Below are 18314 nucleotides of genomic sequence, written 5' to 3' on the forward strand. Positions count from 1 at the left end.
TACTCGGGAGGCTGAGGCACGAGAACTGCTTGAACCTGAAAGGTGAAGGTTGCAGTGAACTGAGATCGCGCCACTGCACTCCAGCCTGCACAACAGAGTGAGACCTTGTCTTTAAAAAAAAAAAAGTATACAAATTTATACATATTAAGTGTATATAAATGTGTGTATATAACGGGAATAAGTGTATATAAGGGGAAAAAAAGGACACCTTCTAGATGGTGGTTTTGAGGGGCCGGCCACCCCACCGTCCTTCACATAAAGAGGAGGAAGGTGGCTGCTGTGTGCTTGAAAGTCACCTGCTGATTTGGACTCTTGTGTGCTCTCACCTACACTTCAAGATTTGCAATTTTTTTTTTTTGAGATGGAATTTTGCTCTGTAGCCCAGGCTGGAGTGCATTGGCACCATCTTGGCTCACTGCAACCTCCACCTCCTGGTTCAAGCAATCCTCCTGCCTCAGTCTCCGGAGTAGCTGGGACTACAGGAGTATGCCACCATACCTGGCTAATTTTTGTATTTTCAGTAGAGGTGGGGTTTCACCATGTTGGCCAGGCTGGTCTCAAACTCCTGACCTCAGGTGAGCCACCTGTCTCGGCTTTCCAAGGTGCTGGGATCACATGTGTGAGCCACTGTGCACAGCCGAGATTTGCAACTCTTGTGTTTCTAAGATGTCTTCAAAAAAGTTTTAAAGTTTTTAAAATAACATTATATATATTTTCTTCAACAGGTAATACATGCAGAAGGTAGGAGGTATGAAATGCAGGAGTCAAACAGGCCCCGCCCCGCCCACCGCCTCCCCAGGGGACCAGGGTGTGGGTCTCTTGAGGGCCTGCTCAAATGCTTCTAGGATTGCTGCTATTTCTTTTCCTTTTGATTATAATGCTTTAAAAATTGATCATTCAGTAAAATTGACTTTTTTCTTTCAGTGGACCGTTCTACAATTTCTTTTTTCTTTTCTTTGAGACAGTGTCTCCTCCCTCTGTTGCTCAGGCTGGATGCAGTGGTGTGATCTCGGCTCACTACAACCTCCGCCTTCCAGGCTCCAGCAATCCTCCCACCTCAGCCTCCCAAGTAGCTGGGACTACACTGGTGTGAGCCACCATGCCCAGCTAATTTTTGTATTTTTTGTAGAGACGGGGCTTTACCACCTTGTCCAAGCTGGTCTTGAACTCCCGAGCTCAAGCAATCTGCCTGCCTCAGCCTCCCAAAGTGGTGGGATTATAGCCATGAGCCACTGTGCCCAGCCTCAGTTCTGCCAACTTTAACACATGTATAAATGCATGTAACCACTTTGGGAGGCTGAGACAGGAGGATCACTTGAGACCAGGAGTTCAAGACCATCCTGGGCAACAAAGGGAGACCCTGTCCCTACAAAATATTTTTTTAAATTAGCCAGGTATGGTGGCGTGCACCTAATCGTACCACTGCACTCCAGCCTGGGCGACAGAGGGAGACTATCTCTAAAAAATATATATATGTATGTATTCTTTTTTTCGGGGAGTGGGGGAGAAGTGGTAATGCTACAAGCATTTTTTCTTTCCTTTTCATTTTTAAAAATTAAAGCACAAAGATACAGTAAAATAAACTCACCATTTTTAGTGTAGTTTTTCAAATTTTGACACACACAGAGCTGTGTCTGTATTAGCACAATCAGGAAACAGCTTCTGGCAACCACCAATCCCTTTTCTTCCCTAGATGTGCCTTTTCCAGAATGTCGTATCAAGAGAGCCACAGGTGTGCAGCCTTTTGAGTCTGACTCCACAGCATTCTGCGTGAGATGCTGCATGCGTGAGCGGTTTCTCAGATGTAAAGTAAAGTATAGGGTATTCTTACAAAATGTTCTTTTTTTGCATTTTCAGAGAAAAAGAAGCTCAAAATTTCTACATTGCTCTGAGAGAAGTGGTATCAGTCCTCACTGCTACAAAGTGCAGGGCTATGGAGTGAGACAAGCACAACCTGTGGCGTCAGGAGCGATGGACCTGAACTCCGCCTTCGCCCATGGTCAGCAGCGACTTGGGGTAAGAGATGCTAGCTCTGCGTGTGCTGCCCTCCCGAGCTGTGGTCAGATCCAGAGACAGAGTGGCTGAAGTAAGCTACCCTTTTAGTACTCTCTGTAATTTTCTAACTACAGATATAAAAGGGGGCATGTTTATAAGTTACGGCAGTCCTAGTTTTTATTTCACTTGAATCCACACAAAAAGCACCTGTTCTATTAAAACAGCAGAAAGGATGCCAAACAGTTAACACCAGAGAAAGGTAACGGGAAGAATGTGGGCCTGGGGTCCCACCATCCTTGCCACACAAACATCCACCGGTGCCCCATCCACCTCACACTGTTCTGAGCACACGAGGCTGGATAACCACCGTGAAGATCTCTGGAGGTGGGAGCGATGCTAACTGTCCCGTTCTTAGTGCACATGAGACTCACACTCCCACACACGGTATTTCTTCTCCTACACATTATTTGATGCTATCACGAAAAGAAAACCAGCAAGTGAAATCCAATCTGTCCGTAGAGAGTGGGAATTCTGTTCACTGTAAGTCATCCCTTCTCCTCTAATAGAGGCTAGCTGTACTTTGCTTTTAGAATGGCCTAAATTATTTTTCTAAGTACCAAGTTACACATTTGTTCATGACAACTATTTTAAAAATTTCATTGCAAATAAGTGATTTTTATCAGGCAAGTAATATGTAATGAACTTCCCCTAAAAATAACAACTTCCTAATAGTGCTTTTTCTTTTTTCTTTTTTTTTTTTTTGAGACGGAGTCTCGCTCTGTCGCCCAGGCTGGAGCGCAGTGGCCGGATCTCAGCTCACTGCAAGCTCCGCCTCCCGGGCTTACACCATTCTCCTGCCTCAGCCTCCCGAGTAGCTGGGACTACAGGCGCCTGCCACCTTGCCCGGCTAGTTTTTTGTATTTTTTTTAGTAGAGACGGGGTTTCACTGTGTTCGCCAGGATGGTCTCAATCTCTCAACCTCGTGATCCGCCCGTCTCAGCCTCCCAAAGTGCTGGGATTACAGGCTTGAGCCACCGCGCCCGGCCCCTAATTGTGCTTTTTCTAAGCAGAACATAATGACTACAAAATAATTAAAAATGTAACCCCAAAAATGTCACCTTAATTGTTAAGATCCCCAACCAGCCTCTATCTAGTCTCAACATTACCACCATATAACCTCCGGATTTCTCAGTTTAATCACTTCTAGGGGAAAAAACCCAGACTACCTCTATATGACCACTAAGCAAATTTCCAGTAACAAATCGAGGCTTTGTAATCTGGCTGGGGGTCGTGGCTCATGTCTGTAATCCCAATACTTTGGGAAGCTGAGGCAGAAGGACTGCTTGGGTCTAGGAGTTCAAGACCAGCCTGGGCAATATTGTGAGACCCTGTCTCTACAAAAAAAATTTTTTTTAAAATTAGCCAGGTGTGGTGGTGCACATCTGTAGTCCCAGCTACTTGGGACTCTGCAGGTGGAGGTGTTGAGGACTGCTCGAGCCCGGGAGGTTGAGGCAGCTATGACTGTGCCACGGCACTCCAGCCTGGTCTGACCTGTCTCAAAAAAAGTAAAAACGACTGTAACCTCCTGAGCCTTCTCGAACAGTCTGGCTCCTGAAGAAAACACTTACCAGGCCTGCATGACTCTTCAATGCTCAGGGCACATGCCCGACCAAAGACGACCAGGTCCAAGAGCGAGTTTGCCCCGAGCCGGTTGGCACCATGTACCGAGGCACAGGCGGCCTCCCCACAGGCGTACAGCCCAGGCACAATCTGATCCTGGCCATTCACGTGCCTCAGGACCTGTGGAAAGGAAGATTTCAGGTGAAATGTCAAGGTGCCCATACCTCCACCAGCCCACCTCCCCCAACAGGGTGTCTGTGCTGCAGACCAGAGAAAGAGAGGGAAGTAGGCCAGGCACGGTGGCTCACACCTGTAATCCCAGCACTTTGGGAGGTTGAGGCGGGTGGATCACCTGAGGTCAGGGGTTCGAGATCTGTCTGGCTAACATGGTGAAACCCCATCTCAACTAAAAATACAAAAATTAGCCAGGCATGATGGCGAGTGCCTGTAATCCCAGCTACTCGGGAGGCTGAGGCAGAAGAATCGCTTGAATCTGGAAGGCGGAGGTTGCAGTGAGCCGAGATTGCGCCACTGCACTACAGCCTAAGCGACAGAGCGAGACTGAATCTCCAAGAAAAAAAAAGGGAAGGAAAGACCATATCTAAGAGGGAGGGAAGGACCATAGCTCCTCTTCTTCAGAGGGAAGCTTCCGAATGTCCCCCCGTTTCCCTCTGCCCTGAGCACCTGCTGTTACAAGCAGGTCAGAGGACCCCCAATGTCAGCGTCTGCGACTGTCCCCGTGTCCCACGTTCCCGAGGCCCTCACCACCTGCACTCCGGCTCAGACCCGGGAGCACGGCAGGTGGAGGAACATCAGCAGGTGACACTGATGTTCCAGACTCTTCTACCCCCTGTTCACCTCTTCATCTACGCAGGAAAAGTAACAGCTGCCGCCCACCTTGCCCAACAAGGAGCCTAAGTGACCGACAAGCTCTGTGTGAACCGCGAACCACTCAAAGGTAGGAATTAGAAAGATCCCTTGATGTACAAGATCATTAGAAATAACACGAGATCATATAGGAAAGTAACTATAAAATGGAAAAAGCTGCAAATGATGTATCTATGACAATTTACTAAGGAGGAATAAATTATTAAGCCCCCTCCATCCTCCAGTAATAGAAATTTAAAGTACAATCTAGAAAACAAGACAGAACTTTCTTGAAGAAAACATCTGTCTTTTCCTCTAAGATCTAAAGAGACAACTGCAAGGTGGGCCCCGTTGTCCTGGCCTTCTATCCAGCTGTGGGAGGGCAGCCAGCACCATCACCTGCCCCTTGTAGTTGGTGGGAATGCCGCCCATGTTATAATGCACGGTGGGGAGGACAGGGATCGGCTCCTTCGTGACGTCCACACCGGCGAAGATCATGGCTGTCTCTGAAATGCCGGGCAGGCGCGTGGCCAGCTGCTCCGGAGGCAGGTGGTGCAGCTGCAGGTAGACGTGATCTTTCTCAGGGCCACAGCCTCTGGGAAGACAGAACAAACACCGTCACATAAGGCAGAGAACAGCCTCTGGGAAGACAGAACAAACACCGTCACATAAGGCAGAGAACGGCAACGGCAGGAGACCTGAGAATACGTCATCTTGGAAGCGTGTGAGTTTCAACATGTTTTGATACTGAGGAAAATTTCCCCTCATTTATGCTCACCCTCTCATCAAATCTTTTCTAAGCATCTACTGTGTGCCAGGGACAATCCTAGGTGCTGGGACACAGCTGAGACCCAGAACAAAAACTCTGCCCTCCCTGAACTCACACTCATCTCAGGGATCACAGCCTGCTGCGGCTGTCCTTGGTAAGTGCATTAGAAAGGGCTCTATGCCAAACACAGTCGTCCCTGCGTATCCGTGGCAGGTTGGGTCCAGGACCCCCATGGATACCAAAATCTGTAGATGCTCAAGTCCCTAATATAAAACGGAAGAGTATTTGTATATAACCTATGCACATCCTCCTCTATACTTTACATCATCCTCATTTAAAGTTTTACATTTAAGCTTTACAACAACTCCAGGATTACTCACAGTACCTAATACAATGTAAATGCTACGTAAATAGTTGTTAAACTGTGTTGTTTAGGGAACAATGATGAGGAAAAAAAGTCTGCATATTTGTAAGGTTGCAATTTTACTTTCAATACACAGCCGGTTGAAACCACACATATGGAACCAACGGGTACAGACGGCCACCATATTCCAGAAAAACATTTGACTTCTCTGTTTTTGTTTGTTTTTTTTTCCTTGAGAGAGTCTCGCTCTGTTGCCAAGGCTGGAGTGCAGTGGCGCCATCTGGGCTCACTGCAAGCTCTGCCTCCCGGGTTCATGCCATTCTCCTGCCTCAGTCTCCCTAGTAGCTGAGACTACAGGCGCCTGGCATCACGCCTGGCTAGTTTTTTGTATTTTTAGTAGAGACGGGGTTTCACCATGTTAGCCAAGATGATCTCCATCTCCTGATCTCATGATCCGCCCGCCTCTGCCTCCCAAAGTGCTGGGATTACAGGTGTGAGCCACCGCGCCCAGCCTGACTTCTCTGTTTTTTTAAATATAAAAATGTAAAACCTCCAAAAGCCATCCCAGCAGATATTACATTAAAGAACAGGGTCAGGAATGAAAGAGCTGCAAACTGTTTTACTGAAAGCCAAGTAACCCACACCCTTTGAAAAGCTGCCGAAAAACACCTGTGGGCATCGGACACGACACCCAAGGCTCACGTGCTGACTTCAGGTTGCGTGTGCGTCTCTCTCTCCCGCACTCTGTCACATACTCACACACACTAAGAGAAACTCTGCTCCACAGATCTGAGAAAGAAACTGGCTAAAATTTTCAAAATGTAGGTCTTTAAGAAAATACCACAGACTAACAGACGCCTGTCAGCAGCTGAGAGAGGGGGCTGTGCACGTGTGCCTGCACACGAAGGTGAGGGCGAGCGGTGCTGGAACTCACAGAAGCAACCCCGGCCTGTGTGCCCACTCAGACAATGCTGGTGGTAAATCACACGGACCTTCCTTCGCGGATCTCCAGAGTCATCGACCGAGACACCACATCTCTAGACGCCAGGTCCTTCGCCACGGGGGCGTATCGCTCCATAAACCTTTCGCCTTGACTGTTAATGAGAATGCCTCCCTCTCCACGACATCCTTCCGTGATGAGACAACCGGCACCATATATGCCTGCAAAAAACCACAAACATTTATAACCTAACAATTGCTAGGTCTCTATTTCAAATGCATTATTTTTTTCAAGATATTTTTTGGGGGAGAGAGGAAAAAGATATGCAGAAGGCATTATATGCAAAACTGAATAGAAAGAACAGTTAAGACACAGTAGAAAGTCTGGATAACAAAAAGCACTGACAAGGCTGACAGCTGCAGCAGAGGTTGGGGCAGAGCAGTGTCCCCAGCGAGGAGAAAGGCCCACAGACCTCTGGCCGATACTCTGATTACAGCCCAGTGTACGCTGGATGCCTCAAATTTTGTTTTAATTTTTGAACATTCTTTTGCACTATGACATTGTGGTGACTAGTTAAGAATACGAGCTTGGAGAATTCATATCTAAATTACCCAAACAGTGGCAAGGACAGTAATAATGATTATTTTAGTTAATATTCACACTGCACTTGCTGGGGCAGTTCTAGCTGCTTTCCACATGTTAACTCATTTAAGTCTTACAACAACTCCGGGTAGTACTACCCGCTTTCTCAGTGACAGCAAATTACCGCTTGGTAACATCCAGTCATGCAGTTGAGGACACAGCTCAAACCCAAACCCGGGCAGTCCGGCGGTCTGTGCTCCGAACAGCGGCTCTGTGACTCCTCAAGGCGATGAGAAACAGGGCATGCCTAGCTCTCGAATTTTAACCAAGGAGATCAAAAACCCGAAACTAAACGTACTTCAAAAGCTACAATTTTTATTAGTATACAAAAAGGGCAATCTTGCTTTTAAAACAAGAATGTGATTCTTGCATCTCACCTGTCTTTTGATTTTCTAAGTTTCAATGCTCTTTTTTCTGCGGATTACTTCCCACATATTGAAGACAAAGCATGAGAAGTGGAGCTCTAAGCAAATTACAGAGAGAATTCAGGGGCTCGGTGACATTTTATTGATTAAAAAAAGTAATAAAAAAATACAACAGACCAGGTGCAGTGGCTCATGGCTATAATCCCAGCACTCTGAGGGGCCAAGGCAGGAGGATCGCCTAAGCCCTGGAGTTTGAGACCAGCCTGGGCAAAACGGTGACACCCCATCTCTACCAAAAACAAAACAACCCTCAAAAATTAGCCGGGCATGGTAACGCATGCCTGTAGTCCCAGCCGTTTGGGACACTGAGGTGGAAGGATCCTTTGAGCCTGGGAGACAAAGGCTGCAGTGAGCCAAGACTGCTCCACTGCACTCCAGCCTGGACAACAGAGCAAGACCCCGTCTCTAAACAAATTAAAAAAAAAAAAAAAAAACCTACAACAAATTCATTTCTTATTTTTATCCCTTCCAGGGATCAGAAAGCTGACACTGACAGAGAAAGAGAAGGCACAGGTCTGGTTCTTTAGCACCACTTCAGGGGTCTCCATCGTCCACAGGTCAGAAAAGCAACCCAGAGAAGTCCAGGACGAGTCACCTCAAACAAGAGGCAGATGTGTGTGTCTCTCTCTCTGACTCATTCTGAAGAACCTCCCCCAAACTCAAGACTTCAAATGTCATTTCTGTGTTAATGTCTCCAAATTGCACATTCGTAAGCTCAACCGTCAGACGTCCCCGAGATGAGCGCATCTTCCCCACAACAAGCTCCCTCAGTGGTCGTGTGGGCTGAGCCCCAATGTCCGAACGTCACACGGGGTTCTGTCACGGCTGTGCCCTAACTTTACACCCCATTACCACGGAAGCTCCGTGTTCTCCTACAAAGCCGAAATCTGCCTGTGCTGCTTCTGGGTTCCATGGCATTCTCCCAGCTCTCAGAATGCTCATTCAGTAAACCCTGATGGAGACCCTGCCACATGCTGGGCATGGGCCACCCCAGCTAATGAGAAGACGTGCCTGCCCGAGGAGCTGACGACCTCGTTGTGAAGAGGGACACTGAACAATCCCTGCTTAACTTTTTTTTTTTTTTGAGACGGAGTCTTACTGTGTTGCCCAGGCTGGAGTGCAGGGGTGTGATCTCGGCTCACTGCAACCTCTGCCTCCCAGATTCAAGTATTCCTCTTGCCTTGGCCTCCCAAGTAGCTGGGATTACAGGTACATGCCACCACGCCATGCTGATTTTTGTATTTTTAGTAGAGATGAAGTTTTACCTTGTTGGTTGGGTTGGTCTCAAACTGCTGACCTCAGGTGATCCGGCCGCCCCAGCCTCCCAAAGTACTGGGATTACAGGTGTGAGCCACCGCGCCTGGCCTCAATCCCTGCTTTACTGCTGGCACAAGTATCACCAACGTAGGGTTTAGGGCTCTTCAGAAATGCATAAGATGCTGGCCCAAACTGCCTTAGGGGAAGGAAAGTGTGGGAAAAATCTCCTTAAGGAAATGACATTGAAGTGAGGACCTGAGAGCTGAGAAAGCTGATCTTCAACACCACGTTACCACATAAAACCATGGAGGAGCAATGAGTAGTTGCTTACAACTTACAAGTACAGCTTACAAGACACATGTGAGCTGAACGCCTGCCAGGCAAGGCGTCCTGCCCTACCTGTGGGGTGGAACTGAACGAACTCTAGGTCCTGGCAAGGAAGGCCTGCCCTGGTGATCATGGCCGTGCCGTCGCCCGTGCTGGTGCGGGCAGACGTGCAGCTGAAGTAGGTGCGCCCGTAGCCTCTGGAAACAACAGACAGCAGTGACTGCACACAGCGGCCCACGTCCGGACCTCCTGTCTGATGAGATCACAGAATGGACACAGCAGCCCCAGGGCACTGTCTTCTCAGTGCACACAACCCCCTGCTCACGCACACCCCACACACATCACTGGGGGCCACAGCAGTGGGGCTGCCACCCTGTGCGGGTAGGACAGAAGCCTGGGATCAGAGAAGGGACTTCCATTTGTTTTTATTGATTTATTTTGAGACAGGGTCTAACTCTGTCGCCCAGGCTGGAGCACAGTGGCACGATCTCGGCTCACGGCAACCTCCGGCTCCCAGGTTCAAGTGACTCTTCCGCCTCAGCCTCCCGGGTAGCTGGGATTACAGGTGTGCACCACCACGTCCATTTAATTTTTGTATTTTTAGTAGAGATGGGGTTTCGCCATGTTGGCCAGGCTGGTCTTGAACTCCTGACCTCAAGTTATCCTCCCACTTCGGCCTCCCAAAGTGCTGGGATTACAGGCATGAGCCACTGCACGCCTGGCCCTGTTTGTATTTTAGCTTTGTGCTGTTCAAAAGATTTCCCCAATAAGCATATACTACTTTTATAATGAAAATTTTAAAATTTTTATGGATTTTGCTTTTATCCCCCCAGATTTACTGAGGTATGATTGATGAATTAAAATAAAAAACAAAAGTGTACATATTTAAGGTGTACAATGTGATGATTTGACATATTTTGTGAACTGATGACACAATCAAGTTAATACACATCCATCACCTCATACAATTATCGTTTTTTTGGAGATACAGACGCTTAAGGTCTACTCTGTTCACAAATTTCAAGTTATAATATTAACTCTAGCTACCGTGTCGTATAATATTAACTATAGCCCCCATGCTGTATAATGTTAACTCTAGCCACCATGCTGTATAATATTCACTACGGCCACCGTGCTGTATAATGTTAACTCTAGCCACCGTGCTGTATAATGTTAACTGTAGCCACCGTGCTGTATAATATTCACTCTAGCCACCGTGCTGTATAATGTTAACTGTAGCCACCGTGCTGTATAATGTTAACTGTAGCCACCGTGCTGTATAATATTCACTCTAGCCACCATGTTGTATATTAGAACTTCTGAAGTTCACCTCGTAACGGGAAGTCACACCTTTCATCAGCATCGCTGCAGTCTGCATTCCCCCAGCCCCTGGCAACCACCGTCCTACTCTGTTTCCATGAGTTTTGACTTTTTTAGATTCCACATATAAGTGACATGCAGTATCTGTCATTCTGTGCCTGGCTTGTTTCACTTAACATAATGACTTTGGATTCATCCCTGTTGTCACAAATGACAGGATTCCCTTCATTTTCATAGCTGAGTAATATTCAGTTGCGTATACACACATTTTCATTAAACACCAACACGTATTTAGGTTTTTTCCATATCTCGGGAACTGTGAACAACGCTGCAATGAACATGGGGGTCCAGGTGTCTCTTTGAGCTTCTGATTTCATGCCCTTTGGATATACACCCAGAAATGGGGTTGCTAGAGCACATGGTAGTCCTGTGAATTCTGAGGAATTTCCACAATAGTTGTACTAATTTACATTCCCCCCAACAGCACACAGGGTCCCCTTTTCTCCACATCCTCACCAACACTTGCTCTCTTTTGTCCTCTTGGCAACAGCCATTCTACCTGGAGTGAGATGAGATGATGTCTCATTGGGGTTTTAATTTGCATTTCTCCGGTGCTTAGTGATGTTGAGCATTTTTTCATACATCAATTGGCCATTTGTTTGTCTTCTCTGGAAAAATATCTATTCAAGTCCTTTGCCCATTTTTAGTAGAGTTGTTTTTTAGTAGGGTTTAGTAGGTTGTTTTTAGTAGGGTTAGGGTTTTTTTTTTTTCTATTTTAGATACTAAGATATTATTAGATATAAGGTTTGGAAAATATTTTTTCCCAACCTGTAGTTTTGCTGATTTTTTCCTTCGCTGTACTGACACTTTTTACTTTGAAAATGGTTAAAGTAACTGACAGTATATAAAATTAAAATTACTTATTTTCATTATGTGGAGAAGAAGGACTTACCCATCCCAGGAATCAGTATTAATACAGTACCCACTAAAACAAGAGGGATTTTGCCAGAAACCCCCATGGGACTCTTCGGGCTGCAGTTTCCTCATCTAAAATCAGGAGAGGTAAGCTGTGAACCTGATGGCAGCCACCCCCGTCTACTGAGGGCCATGCTTTCTCACTGCCTGAGGCAGGTGCTCCCGTCCTTACCCTTTACAGGTGAGGAACCACGGCTGGGAGAGGCCATCACCCTCACAAGGTTATATCAAGGCCTGTGTCTGAACCGTTACTCTACAATGCCTCTATTTTCATTAAAATAAAGAAACTCTAAATGAAAGTTATTCATTTTTATAAATGAAATAAAGTAGAAATTAGAGTCCTACCCTGTGGCAACAACAGTGTTCTTTGCTCTTATGCGATGGATGGACCCGTCCTCTATGCACAGTGCGATGACACCACGGCACTCCCCGTCCTCCATCAGGAGATCCAAGGCAAAATACTCCACAAAATAGCTGGTATCGTATCGCAGAGACTAAAAGGAAAAAAAAGGGCAGGAAGTGTTAAGCCAACCTTTAAGGTTTTAAGGTGGTATTTGCTTGTGTGAATAGGTGAAAGAACCTGATCCAAATGGACCAGGTAAATCCAAGGAGATCAGCAACAGAGTCAAGGACTCTGTCAGAGCCCGAGAGGCGTTCCACACCGCGCAGCACAGACAAGGCAGTGCGCTAGAGAACGCAGCAGCAACAGCTCCTACTTTGGTGACACGTTTCCTATTTCTACACAACCCGAAGAGGCACTCCACACTGTCCGGTGGCCACAGGCAGCTCCGCTCAGAGTTTGGTGCCAGAGTGAGGTTCACAGACCATGGGGTCACAGCCCAGGTGGGAGCTGCTGGCAACACACAACCACTACATTAATTAAAATAAATCAAACGTTCAGCTCTTCAGCTACACCTGCCACATTAGCAACAGCCACATGTGGCTGGCAGCTCCCAACGCGGACGGTTGCAGACAAGCAGATTCCAGCACTGCAGAAAGGTAGGCACTGGACAGCGCTGCCCGCCTGGACCTGCTGTTCCCTCAGCCGGTGCGAGTTGCCCTCGTTAGCCTGGGCCAGCTCCCCACAGGACAGCTCCTGTTCCGGACGGAGCTGCTTTCTCCTCCCACCACACACTCGTCCATGCACTCAGCCACAGAGAAGGCACTGGTGTTCTAACAACTTGCAAATTTATGGTCTGTCCCCATTAATCAGAAAACAACAAAGTTCAGAATACTGAATACTCTGAATCAATACTGTTCAGAATATTATTTGGCCATGCCAAAGTTGACCTTGATTACCCAATAACTATTGTCACCTCAAGTCTTTGTCCAGTGATAACAATTAAAATTAAAACAATCCATGGCTGGGTGTGGTGGCTCATGCCTCTAATCCCCGCACTTTGGGAGGCTGAAGCGGGTAGACTGCCTGAGCTCAGGAGTTCGGGACCAGCCTGGGCAACATGGGAAACCCTGTCTCTACTAAAATACAAAAAATTAGCCAGGCATGGTGGCGTGCACTTATAGTCCCAGCTACTCAGGAGGCTGAGGCAGGAGAATCGCTTGAACCTAGGTGGCTGAGGTTGCAGTGAGCAGAGATTGCGCCACTGCACTCCAGCCTGCGTGACAAGAGTGAGACTCCATCTCAAAAACAAAGCAAAACAAAACAAAACAAACAAACAAAACCAACCCATTCAGGAACTCAGAGGTGGTAAAACAGCCTTAAAATACTTCTTTTTCTTTTTTTGAGACAGGTCTCCTGTTGCCCAGGCTGGAGTGCAGTGGTATGAACATGGCTCAGTTTCAAGTGATCCTAGTCTCAAGTGATCCTCCTGCCTCAGCCTCCTGAGTAACTGGGATTACAAGCATGTACCACCATGCCCAACTAATTTTTAAACTTTTTGTACAGACAGGGTCTCGCTATGTTGTCCACGCTGGTCTCAAATCTCTGGTCTCAAGTGATCCTCTTGCCGTGGCCTCCTAAAGTGCTGGGATTACATATGTGAGCCACTGTGCCTGGCCTGCTTGCTCTGTTCTAATATTTTGAGTATCACATATCCCAAGTTAAAAACCTAGTATATAAGATTATCAATTCAACCTTCCAAAATAGATAAAGAAATAACATATTGCCTTAGGGACAGCTTCTCACAGCACATGCCTGGTCCTTTCACATCAACAGTTGCTGCATGTTCTACACCATTGTTCTCTGTTGCTTTTTACATAATCTCTGGCGGACTCACCGGGCATGCTAACCCATTCCCCGCTGTCACCATAAGCCCCAGCACTACATGTCCTGTCTCAGCTGGACCGGGGACGGCCTTACCCTTCCATATAAGGTGTGCAATAGTGAGGGGCCGGTCCGATCAGCCACAGAGCAGCACCGATGGGCCTGCCCGCCCTTTCCAAACTTGAGGCTCTGTCCACCAAATGCACGCTGATAAATCTTCCCATCTTCAGTTCTGCTAAACGGCATGCCGTAATTTTCCAGCTGTGAAAGATAAAAACAAACAAAAACCTTACTACCTTAAAGGAGTCAAGATATTCATAGCTCATCTACACTGAACAACTTTAACACAAATCTGCAAACCCAAAGTAACCTATTTTATGAAAATGTCAACACTTCATCAAAGAGAAGTGTTCTTGTTACATGTAACGCATAGTTCGTGACGGAAAAAGACTCCTCTTGTGAGCTTTGCTCATCACCATTCTTTCGGCCGGCCACATCTGCCTCAATTGCTTACATGCTTTCCAGGACTCTTTTTGACTAGAAACAGACCACGAGGGCGCCCAGAGCCCCCCGCCCATCACCTCGACCACGGCGGCGGGAGCCTGCTCTGTCATGTAGTGGATGGCATCCTGGTCCCCCAGTCAGTCGGAGCCCTTCACGGTGTCGTAGAAATGCCACCTCCAGTTGTCCTCCTCCATGTTCCCCAGAGCAGCATTGATTCCTCCCTGGAAACACCAACCACTCCTTACAAGCCACAAACAGGAGCCCCACCTTTGTCTTCCAGGCCCAAATCCACCCACTGGGGGATTCAGAGAAAGCCAACTCCTCACGCAGTGACTCCCAGTGAGGGCTGACCTCAGCAGAGGAGCAGTGAGGCCCGACAGATTCCGGGTCACGACCCTCCCGACTCGCCCGGTGATTCAATCCCTTAGCCTCAGTCTCCTCAGCTGTGTGGTGGAGACAGAGGGAACTCCAGGAAGGGCTGACTGGAGCCGTGAGTGACAGGCTACCTGTAATATGCTTGTTACCTAACATATCTGGCACAGAAAAGGTACTCAACAAATCTTTCCAGATAATGTTATTAACAAATCTTCCCAATGGCATTTACGGGCGTGATTTAAAGACCAGAAGTGCTTCCTGCCAAGTAATAAGCTCCACACTCAGAGTCGCATTCCCCTGTACCCCTGCTTCCTTTGGCTGTGTGTGCCCACCACCGTCTTACTCCTCAGAGAGTCCCAGAAGACAGCAGCACGGGGACAAATAAAACCCTTGCCCTTTCCTTCCCCACCCTAAATTCTGACTCCTCCTCTTTAGATGATCTCCTTTTCTTAAGGTGTTGGGGCGGTGGGGGTGGGTGGGGAGGGTAGTAGGCGAGAAGGTCAAAGAAAACCCGAGTGTGACTGGAGTCCCAACTAGGAGTGACAACAAGGCTCCAGCCCTTCCAAGTCTCCAGGGAAGAGGCTCCAGGGAAAGACGCTGAGAGGGTGAGCTGAGTGAGCAAGGCGCAGCAAGAGGCCATGTGGCTGGAGCATGGGGAGGAGGCAGGAGGCTGCCCAGGTAGAAAGCGCAAGGCTGTGCGGGACCTGCACAGAGTGGGAGCACGGTGGGCCACCTTTCTCTTACCTGCGCCGCAACAGTGTGTGACCTGGTAGGAAACAGCTTTGTAACACATGCTGTATTAAATCCTGCCTCAGAAAGGCCAAATGCAGCTCGCAAGCCTGCCCCTCCAGCGCCTACCACCACTGCATCAAATTCATGATCCACTACTGGATACTGAGCAGAAATCTGGAAAAGAAAAATGCACCTGTCAATCACGTGCTCCACTATGCCAACCACGAAGACTCTTGTTACAGTGAAGAGCTTGACAAAGACAAAAGGACCAACTGCTAGGCACACAGGGCCTCCATCCTGTCCTGGGGCTGAGCCCCGAACGGTGTGGGGAGAAGTGGGCACATTCGCACGTGGAGAAGGGACTGACAATCAGATTCTATGAACGATAGAGTGTCTGTCCCATGGGATCAGACTGAGGGCTACAACTCTACTTCAGGGCTGCGCCTGTGCTTATGCCTGAGAAGGTGCCAAGGAGCATTCAGTCGCTATTGTGAGCTTACGAGAAAAGAACTTCTCAGCAAGTTTCAGTTTTCCAACAGAGAGAACAGGCACGCCAAATACCAAGGAACCCACACCTGAGTGGCCCCACAGTCCTAATTTCAGTAGGAATTTTATCATCTATCACAGCAGATACTGTTCATTTTATTTTATTGCTTTACTTGATCTCAATTTAGATCTAGTTTATAGATACATAAGAGATATAAGTAAAAATGCTAACATCTATGTTTGTGTTTGTACTTGCAATTGATTATTATAACACTGAAAATAATTTCAGCATGCGTTGGATACCTATGAGAAATTTTTCTCTTATGTCTATGACTCATATGAAAACAAACTGGTATAGATCCTTACCCCCAAGCCAAAAAAATCATTTATAATGGAACAAAAAGCATGAACTTACGGAATCTGAAACTTTAGCAGATGCCCTCTTGTTCCCATCAACAGTGAAGTGAAAACCTCGGGTTCCTGTTTGCAACACTGCTGGCCACTGGTGACACAGAAGATACAGATGCAGAGGGTTAGTGTCCTGAAGGAACAGATGCTATGGGGGACAGTAATTTAAGCTTCCCCTTGCAAACTGTTCCCCTTCTTATGTACCCAGGTGCTCCTGTGCATCCAGGGAGCTCAGCTGGGACTCTCTACTTAACCCTGAAGGGCAGCCCAAGGGGCGAGGAAGGACGGAGCTCCCTTTCCGCCCCGACTCGGCACTCCAGAAAACCAGGATGAAGCCTGTTTCCAAACAGGACACTCACTGACTCAGATACCACATGAAAAAGGCACACTTCCTCTGTAAAGTCTTAATTTATCTACTTAGTGGAGAAGGGAAAGACATCTATATCGTATTACTGTATGTGGTATTTTGCAAATAATGAAGCATTTTAACTGGCTCCAGCATAGCCCTTTCCACATTACAGTTCCAGTCGTCTATGAGGGCTTGTGGTCAGTTCAAAAGGCACTGGACACTGAATCAGGAGATCTGTATTCTGGAGCAGTAAAAGCTGACAGCCCAGAGGGAGGAGGTGTCATCCCTTCATCACACAGGAGGATGCTGGATGCACACTCTCCCCTGCCTGGCTGCTCCTGGCTTTTTCCTGGCCAATGTCTACAACTTGACACATCTTGCTGCCTAAATTTTCCATCTTAGAAACCTGGTTTTAGCGTTTAGTTTTTAGCGGCTGTGTGTGAGAGGTGACACTGTCCATACGCTAAGGTTGGCCAGTCATTTAGAGGATACATTTTCCATTCTGCTGGGTGCATTTTAGAAGACCACTGAATAGTCTCAGAAATATCATAAAGAATAGTATTGGGGCTGGGCGCGGTGGCTCCTGCCTGTAATCCCAGCATTTTGGGAGGCCAAGGTGGGTGGAACACTTGAAGTCAGGAGTTCAAGACCAGTCTGGCCAACATGGCGAAACCCTGTCTCTACTAAAAATTAGCCAGGCATGGTGGTGGGCACCTGTAATCCCAGCTACTTGGGAGGCTGAGGCAGGAGAATCGCTTGAACCCAGGAGGCAGAGGTTGCAGAGAGCCTAGACTCTGCCACTGCACTCCAGCCTGGGCAACAGAGCGAGACAACGTCTCCAAAAAAAAAAAAAAAAAGAGAAAAGAAAAAAAAAAAAGCTTTAGGAAATAATACACTCAGCAATCAGAAGAGGGGATGTGAGGGATGTCTTCAAGTATTTAGAAATACTTGCAATTCAGAAATTACTTGTTATGTGGGATAAAAAATTATTCTCCATTTCTCCAATTTCTAGTCTGTTTTTATTGACATAAGCTAATTCAGTTTTTTCTTTTTTCAGAAAATAAACGAGAAAGAACAAATATTCTTCTATCTTAACATAATTTTTGTCATGGTAAAATCATATTTTAAGAAATAAGTCTTTGAAATAATTTTAGTACAAATGTTCTTGAAACTTTTGTAAACTGCCCTATTAACACAAGTAACAGCACCAATAACAACAGTGTATTACACCAACTGTAAGTAGAAACAGTGAGATCACTAAATGTTGATTTGTTCTTTCTAGGATGCTGACGTGGAATACCCACTGCCCACCCCCAGCCACATACACAGAGCCAGCTTAAAAGGGGCAGCTCCCGTAACACAACCGTGAACAAATTATCACGCCATCCCCTGGAGACAAGGACACTCACCTTCTGCGTCTAAATCTAATCTGGGGCAGAGTTTTGAATTTGAAAGCCCAACTTCAAGCCAATTTCAGTCTTTAGATAAAACTGAAAACTAGTTTTGACACAAGACTAGTCTTGTGTGCCAATTATTAATTTTTTTAGGAGAAACTATCAAACATTTCCTCTAAGAAAAAAATGGGGAACATATAAAAGGAATATTAGACCTTGCTTAACAATATGAAATTTCAGACAACTGAATTAGGAGCTGGAGGGGGAAAAGAAGTGCAGAGACATTAATCCCGAAATCTAGCAAAGTGAGGGGTCCTCATCTAATCAAATGCAACTATAAA

At 46.9% G+C, this 18314-nt stretch overlaps 1 protein-coding gene across 1 annotated transcript in view; it reads right to left on the minus strand.

Moving 5' to 3' along the window:
• The window catches only part of SDHA (succinate dehydrogenase complex flavoprotein subunit A), a 36730-nt gene that overhangs the window by 15507 nt on the left and 2909 nt on the right, over nt 1–18314 (minus strand). Inside the window, 9 exon segments of the mRNA XM_025388736.1 lie at nt 3624–3795; nt 4882–5077; nt 6608–6776; nt 9279–9403; nt 11847–11995; nt 13822–13986; nt 14307–14450; nt 15349–15510; nt 16238–16324. Of these exon segments, the coding sequence (XP_025244521.1) occupies nt 3624–3795; nt 4882–5077; nt 6608–6776; nt 9279–9403; nt 11847–11995; nt 13822–13986; nt 14307–14450; nt 15349–15510; nt 16238–16324 (1369 nt within the window).

The sequence above is a fragment of the Theropithecus gelada genome, chromosome 6 (genome assembly GCF_003255815.1).
Source record: "Theropithecus gelada isolate Dixy chromosome 6, Tgel_1.0, whole genome shotgun sequence".
NCBI lineage: Eukaryota > Metazoa > Chordata > Mammalia > Primates > Cercopithecidae > Theropithecus > Theropithecus gelada.